The 8057-nt window shown below is 47.8% G+C and overlaps 1 protein-coding gene across 1 annotated transcript in view; it reads left to right on the top strand.

Annotated features, from left to right (window-relative positions):
* Positions 1 to 5259, top strand: part of LOC103471902 (TBC1 domain family member 9B) — a 27802-nt gene extending 22543 nt beyond the window's left edge. The window contains exons 22-29 of the mRNA XM_017307041.1: positions 35 to 205; positions 276 to 516; positions 584 to 649; positions 3471 to 3539; positions 3731 to 3784; positions 3858 to 3902; positions 3978 to 4069; positions 4140 to 5259. Of these exons, the coding sequence (XP_017162530.1) occupies positions 35 to 205; positions 276 to 516; positions 584 to 649; positions 3471 to 3539; positions 3731 to 3784; positions 3858 to 3902; positions 3978 to 4069; positions 4140 to 4721 (1320 nt within the window). The 3' untranslated portion in view covers positions 4722 to 5259. The remainder of the gene's footprint in view (positions 1 to 34; positions 206 to 275; positions 517 to 583; positions 650 to 3470; positions 3540 to 3730; positions 3785 to 3857; positions 3903 to 3977; positions 4070 to 4139) is intronic.
* Positions 5260 to 8057: the final 2798 nt, after the last annotated feature.

The raw sequence follows: 8057 nt of genomic DNA, 5'->3' as shown, positions 1-8057 counted from the left end.
GTGCGTGTGTGTGTGCGTGTGTGTGTGTGTGTGTGCGTGCGTGCGTGCGTGCGTGCGTGTGTGTGTGTGCGTGTGTGTGTGGACACTTTATGCCCACAGAGACGAAGTCGGTCCGTTCACAGGTGTGTCTCTGCAGGTGAGGGCGATGATGACGGAGCTGGCCTTCAGCATCGAGGAGCTGGAGGAGCTTTACTGTCTCTTTAAGGTCAGAGGTCGCCAGAGATTCTGTCCTCCTCAGGTCCTCTCGGTCTGACCCCTGCCTGTCTCTGTCCTAGTCCAAGCACATGACTAGCTGCTACTGGGGCTCCAGCAGCTCGGCGGCGCAGCGCCACGACCCCAGCCTGCCCTACCTGGAGCAGTACCGGATCGACCCGGTCCAGTTCGCCCAGCTCTTCTCGGCGCTGTCCCCCTGGGTCTGCGGAAGCCACACCCCCACGCTGTCGGCCCGGCTCTTCAGGCTGCTGGACCAGAACCAGGATGGGCTGGTCAACTTCAAAGAGTTCAGCACCGGCCTGAGTGAGTCAGCGGTTCCATCTGGGTCGGTTCTGTCTGGCCCGGTTTCACTGTGTTTGTGGTTCTGCAGGTGGGATGTACCACGGCGACTTGACAGAGAAGCTGAAGCTGCTGTTCAAGCTCCACCTCCCACCAGGTATCAGCACCAGCTCAGCTGATACTCAGGTTCTGATCAGGGGCGGAGCCAGAAACACAGGCTCCGCCCCTGTGAACTCAGGAGTTCCCAGTCTGGAGGACCTGGGAACTCCTGATTGGTACCGTCAGCGTGGCCCATATGCTGAAGTGGCACCCGGGTCTAACGGATCTGGACTTTAATGTCTTTCCTCCCTCAGCAGTCGGCTGCTGTTCCTCTACTTAAACTATAATAAGTAGATCATAAAATTCTCTTCAGGTTTTCTCTGAAAACCTGAAACTCATCAGAAGCCCGATCCATCAGGCAAATAGTTCTGGTCCGACCCAAACTATTGTTACCTGTCAGATTATAATTATGCTAACATAAACTATTTAGCCGCATTTTTATGCGGYTTAGTTAATATTCACCTAATTGAATCCAGATCCCGTCACACATAAAGCATTTTTCTCCAKAGTGACACAAACTGAGGCTCTAATAACTTCTAACAAATGAAATGAAGCGACTTCACTACCAGAACTTCACCTGCTGGTCTGAACGCTCAGCTTCACAAATTCTTCCTGGTCGCATCTGCAGAGAAACCTGCGCTGGTTCATCGACAGCTGGATCTGATCCAAACCGAACAATTGAACTTTTTTTCTTTTCTTTTTAACCCTGTGCACGGTTCGGGCGGACAGATGCTACGTCTGCCGCTCTCCTTCTGGGTGCGGAGGGTAACATCTTCACCTCCATTTGTTAAAACTGCAGGCGAGTTACGTTTAATTCTTCGCAGCGGCGGAGCTGCGTCCGCGTTGGTTGTGCAGTGCACTGCGCAGGATCTAATTAACGTCTGCAGATTTATTTATTTCCTCAAAATAAACTGCCGGCTCCTCTGTTTGGACTAAACGGATTAAAACTACGTTGCATCTCTTTAGTTTTCTCTGTTCTGTACTGGAGTTAAAGGCGCCGTTTCAACTAAAGGTTTGCAATGAGCTTCCTAACCAAGGTGTCCAGAACTCAACATGCTGCCAGCTCCCGGTCAGAAAGACGCATTTAGTCCAGAGTCCATGAGACGATATTCAGAAAGGATCTTTTATTGATTTACTTTAGTTTCCTCTGAGATGAACTCTGTGTGTAAAGTCTGTCATGTCTCCATGTGGGCCAAAGGTGTTAATTATAACCTGCAAATGACAGAGGGGCTTAAAAAATAACCAAATATTCCGTTAATGAGACACACACACACACACACACACACACACACACACACATCGACTAGATAGATAGCTCTAAATAGATGTTTACACACACATCATTTTAATTTTTGGGCCCCCAGAGGTAGCCCTGGCCCCTCTCTCCCCCCCAACTTTAAAAGTCTAGCTACGCCCCTGGTTCTGATCCGGCCCAAAAGCACTGACCAGAACCAGAACTTTATCTGGAGGTTCCACCTGACGTCTCCGGATGTCCTGTTGGTGACCTCACACTGAGCATGCTCAGACTGCCTCTCACCCGAACTTCAGACCTGAAAACAATAATAATTTAAATAAAAAGGTAGCATTTCCCTTTAACTTTGACCTCTGACCCTTGGCTGCAACCTTCTCTGGACCTGGGGTCAGTAATTAATGTTCAGCTGGATTTTCATTCTGACAGCAGCAGAGTTCACCGAGCAGGAAAGTTTCCGTCTAAACTTTAGTTTGATTGCAGATTAACGTTCAGCAAACACATGGATATGATTCCCATAAAGTTTCCATCTGGTTACATCTAGTATCCATTAGCCAGGCGTATGTAGACTGACTGTGTTTCCAGATTCCAATAACTGCTCTACTATGTTAGCATTTCAGCGCTAGCATGCTAGTTAGCCCCTAGCTTAGCAGCTAGCTGCTAAACCGTAAGTTATGATTCTAGCTCAGGGGTGGGCAGCTGCAGGCCTGCAGGGCCTCCTGCATCCTTTAGATGTGTCTCAACTTCAACACCTGAGTGAAATACTGAGGTCGTTAGCAGGAGTCGGGAGAACCTGGAGGAGATTCAGCTGTTGGATCCAGGCGTGTTGGACCAGGGAGACGCTAAGAGCTGCAGGACTCCGGGCCTCCAGAACCAGGACTGCCAGCCCTGTTCCAGCTGCTACATGGACTCCAGCATGCTGCTTGTCCCAGACATGAACTGTGTTTAGTGTTCATGTTACAGATGTAGCAGCGAAGGGGTGAACCGTAGTGACCGTAGTGACCGTAGTGACCAGAGACCAACTGCTGCAGAGAAGATGATCAGTCAGAAATTAACACATTCAGGGAGGAAAAACGTCACTGGCAGATGCAAAATAACGGTTTGTTGATGGCAAAGGAACGATGAGTTTAATGTGGCATTAAACTCATCATTCCTTTCCAACTGGAACTGGGCTCAGTTCACTGGAACTGGGCTCAGTTCCAGTTGGAAAGGAACGATGAGTTTAATGTGGCACTGAGCCCAGTTCACTGGAAAACATGTATTTATTATTATTTATGGCCATATCAATGTCTAGAGAGCAGTGCAGAGGAGTGGATTGGAAAATGAGAGGAAGAGGTGTGTACTTTTCTGGCTGAAGATGAAGACTGACTCATAAGCTGGCAGTCCTGTCAGAACTGGGCCGGTCCGGTCCGGTCCGGTCCGGAGCACAGCATGTCATCCTGCTGCTGACAGCCTGAGGACCAGTCTGGTTAAAGGAACAACCTGTTTTTCCTTCATGTTTCCTTTTATTTTGTCCCTCTGCGGCTTTCTGGATTTAATATTTTAGAAGGACCCGACCCGAACGGTGACCCCAGAGGTCAGGCTGCAGGCTGACCCCTCCAGGTGTCTCACCTGTCTCTGTCTGTTCCAGCTCTGTGTGCTGAGGAGGCAGAGTCTGCTCTGGAGGCCACACACTTCTTTACTGAAGACAAACTACAAGGTACACACACACACACACACACTCACTCACTCACTCACTCACTCACTCACTCACTCACTCACTCACAGATGAAGAGGTACCTGCTGCAGATTCTTTCGTCTCCTCTTCCTGCTGCCACTGAGCTCTGACTAACACCGACTCTTCCTCCTCCTCCTCCTCCTCCTCCTCCTCTTCATCGTGTCTCCTTCCAGAATCTTCCTTCCTGTCTGATCTGGATTCTGTGCGGCAGCAGGAAGTGACATCAGGTTTGTTCTGGATTTTGAACCATGTTTGTTAGCCTTCCTGATGATGACGATGACAAAGTTTTCACCTGAACAGGTGAAGAACTGAAGGACGGAGGAGAAGATGATGAGGAGAAGAAAGGTAATGCCCCGCCTCCTCCTGACCGGTAATAGTGTCAACACCTGCTGTCTTCACCTGTGTTTACCTGCTTGTCAGAGGTGAAGGACTACAGGTACTACCTGAGGATGTGGGCCAAAGAGAAGGAGCCCAAGAGGGAAACCATCAAGGATTTGCCCAGGATGAACCAGGTGAGTCCAGGTGCTGCTGAGCTCCCAGGTGAGGCCGTCCAGGTGTGTTTACCTGTGTACCTGTGAACAGGAGCAGTTCATCGAGCTGTGCAAGACGCTGTACAACATGTTCAGCGAGGAGCCGAGCGAGCAGCAGCTGTACCACGCCATCGCCACCGTGGCCAGCCTGCTGCTGCGCATCGGCGAGGTCGGCAAGAAGTTCGGCAACGGCGCCAAGAAGGTCGAGGCCCCGCCTCCTGCCCGGCCGGGGGAGGAGGGGCCCGGCGAGGGAACCTCCACCGACGCCCAGGTGTGCCAGGCTCTGGCCGACGCCCAGTTGGAGCCGCCGGCGACGTCTGACGAGGAGACGAAGGACGACACGTCGGTGTCGTCGTTCTCGGTGGTGAGCTCCGGCTCGCTGCAGTGCGAGGACATCGCCGACGACACGGTGCTGGTCAGCGGCGAGGAGAGGCGGGGAAGCGCCCTGGATGCTGATTGGTCAATCACCTTTGAGCAGGTGCTGGCCTCACTGTTGACAGAACCGGCGCTGGTCGAGTATTTCGAGAGGAAGATGGACATCCAAGCCAAAATGGCTGCCTGTAAGGCTCAGCGGGCCGTGGAGCGCCAGATAAGCTCCGCCTCCGACCACGAACTCAGCCAGCATTCCTCCTGACTCACCTGATCACCTGGTTACCTGATCACCTGGTTACCTGGTTAGGTCACCACTCAATTCTCCCACCTCCTGATTGGTCACTTGCGTTTCCTGTGTCTGTTTGCTGATGATGTCACGTCTGACTCTGACTGATCAGTGACTGACTGAGCTATGACATCATCATGTGACTTCCTGTGGGTGTTTTACAGTAAAAGCTTGTGGGGGAGTATAAGGCTTTTATTGTGAAAGAGAAGCAGGAAATGTTTATTGATCTCTGATTGGTCCCCAGTCTGCTGCAGGTGAACAGGTGTACATACATCCTGTTTGTCACATGACTCAGTTGATTTATGTTCTTGTTTTCGTGAATTAAAAAATAATAATGGCTGAAAAAAACCCAAGTTCAGTGTTCATTCAAGCTTTTATTTTGTAGCTGTTTTTGTTCCCCGTTTACTTCCTGTACAGAGTGACGTCACAGTATTTTATCTGTTTATCTGCCTGCTTTTAAATCTGTTGCATTAATCAATTATTGATCTGTTTAAATAAACCTGGAGGAAACCCGCTTCTTCTTCTGTGGCGTTTATGTTGAAAATGAGCACAGTGGAGTGCGGCGCCCTCTAGGGGGCGCACCTGAACACGCAGACAGCAGGAGGTACAAACCGCGTCAAATATGAGGATGATGTACTTCAGGCAAAAGAAGAAAATAAAACCTCACCGGCTGCCGTACAACTGATTCAGCTTCCATCACTTAGTGGCTGAACCCAACAGAACCGGTTCCGGTTTAACCCAGCAGAACCTCACAGGAACATGGTTCCGGTACTGGGGGAAGATGGCGAACCGGGCAAGTGTGTAAAAATGTTTATATTTCTCCCCAAATCCACCTTGATTATCTATGTATATTTGGTTTTCTTGGTTATTTTGGTGGAGAAGCTTTTATTTTCTTGCTTCCTGTTTCTGCGTCACATCCTGTGTGTTCCCGCTGCCCTCAGTTCGCGCCGAGCTGCGCTGGGGAGGTAAACGTATAGTCTTCTGTTTGTGTATTAAAATATTCAAAAATGTTCTAAAAAGTATGTTTGCCAAACTCACAAGTTGCTATATTGTTATTTAACCGTTTTATGTTTAGCGCAGCACTGGACTGGTATTTAATTCCCACGTTAGTGACATTAATGGAGTTTACTGTGCCAGCGTGGTTATTAGGATATTGACTTGTGCCACACAAGCGAAGCTGCTTGAGAAATATAACGATGTTTTCTCTTGGCATGCTTTGTACGTCACATCCGGCTTGTTGATGATGGACCATTCCGGCTTCCATATCTGACATGGAGAAACAGGAGATGATAATCTGAGTGAATCTCCTCTTGTGCTGGTCTGGAAGAAGGATGGCAGTCAGGATGTGCTCAGACTTCAGCCCTGCAGTCCGACTGCTTAGCTGCTCCTGGAGGCAACACTTACTTTCCTATGGCGGAAATACGCAGCATTCACGTCTCCAATGGGGTTGTACGATATACGAAATGCCCCGCGGCCATTTACAGCTCAGCATGTTTGCAGCAGTTTGTTGTGCTACCTGGACGATCTCCTGGTTTTTGCTTCGAGTGAAAAAGAGTGGACAGGTCAGAGGTTGTGTTCCAACGCCTTCGCCTGCCCAAGAAATGTCACTTTATGACATCATCAGTGACATCATTTCTGAGACACATCATAGATGGTCTGTTGATCCTGGACAGGTTGAAATCTACAAAATGACCTGATGGAGGATGATGGACGCTCTGCTTCAGTCAACAGGACAAAATGGTTCCTTGGTGTTTTATTACCAACAGCTGTTCATCTGAGGCCCGTTTGCTGCTGGACAGAGAGGAAGAGCAGAACCAAACCAACAACAACTGGTTCTCACAGAAAACCTTCTGACTGGACAGAGGAGGGAAGCAGCCGTTAGGTAAACCGAGGCAGAGTCCAGCTTTTCCATGACGGACTGAAGGTCCAGTTAAAGTTTCTTTTAATCACACTGGAACACAAGGAGCTGGTTTATGATTCAAGAAAAGTTGTATCCTTTGATTTCCAGAATTCCTTTTAATTAATAGGCCAAATTAATAAATAAGGCCATTTGAAAAGGCAAAGTTAAATATTCACATGTTTGATACATTTAATCGTGTTAATTGGTTACAGGTCAGTTACTCTGTTCTGAACTCGGCTCATGTTTCATGAACACAACAAGTTCAGTCCTTTTTTCTGCTGCTTCCCTTTTATGTCTGTTTCTTAATCATTTTAACTGTATCTTTAAACGCTGCGGGTTTCAGAAAAGGTTTTGTTGGGAATGGAAATCCGACCAATGAATCATAATTTCTATTGACACACGGAGCAGAAAATCAGCCAAGAAAATCATTTAGACTTTATTTTATTCACTTTCAGCACTGAAAGGAGACGATTTAACCATCACATCCGAGAAGAGTTTCTAAAACAAGTCTGTAGCGTCTGAGGAGAAGGAGGAGGGCAGCTGAGAGGATGGACTGAAGACGCTCCCTGAAATCACATCGTGTCTCTGTGTCCTGAGAAAACGTTTCTTTTTGGTGAGAAATGGACCTCAGTGTCTAACAGAATCAAACGTAACTCTTTACTATGGCCTTTGTCTAACATAGCGGTTCTCAACGTGGGCGGTACCGTTCAGAGGACAGCAGGGGGCGCTGGCGGACATTTTTACAAAAGGGGGGCGCTGGGATGCCTTTGGGGGGCGTTTGGTGGAAGGTAAACTTTACACCTTAAACAATACCAGTTTAGACTTTGAGCAACTTGGTAAAACTGTTTTGTGTAACATTAAATCATGCTTGGCTGCAACTGTATCGATGGCAGCTCTTCTTCTGTTCAGTGTTTGTTAGCTTCTGTTAGCTTCTGTTAGCTTCTTGGCGCAKCTCCGTTCTCCTGCTACTGGTAGCTAAAATCACGATACCCTCACTGAGTATCCCTCTGAAAAATGAACCCATTGAAATAAAGAAATCCCTCCATGGTGACACCTCGATAGAGAGCGTTGGCATGTTGAACATCTTTTATCTGGTCATGTTGTGGAATATTTAACTACTAGAAAATGGAAAAGAATAAGAATATATTCTCCACTCTGATTGGCTGTTAGGCCTACAGATTTTAACTTGAATGTTCATTCATTGCATTTTTCATAGACGCCTGTGAAAATAATTTCTATTCTCATGACTTTTTGGTTCTCTGGGAAATTATTTTTGATGATAAATACAGAAACAAGCATAAAAATCTAAACAATAGTGATAGTAATATTAATGATAAAATAATAATCAGTGCAAAGTAGCCTGTAGATTCTTTGGTGGTGGGGCTGGATAAAGGCTGGGGGGGCTGGATAGA

The sequence above is a fragment of the Poecilia reticulata genome, linkage group LG10, assembly GCF_000633615.1.
Source record: "Poecilia reticulata strain Guanapo linkage group LG10, Guppy_female_1.0+MT, whole genome shotgun sequence".
Classification (NCBI taxonomy): domain Eukaryota; kingdom Metazoa; phylum Chordata; class Actinopteri; order Cyprinodontiformes; family Poeciliidae; genus Poecilia; species Poecilia reticulata.
This window is presented reverse-complemented; position numbering and strand designations above follow the sequence as displayed.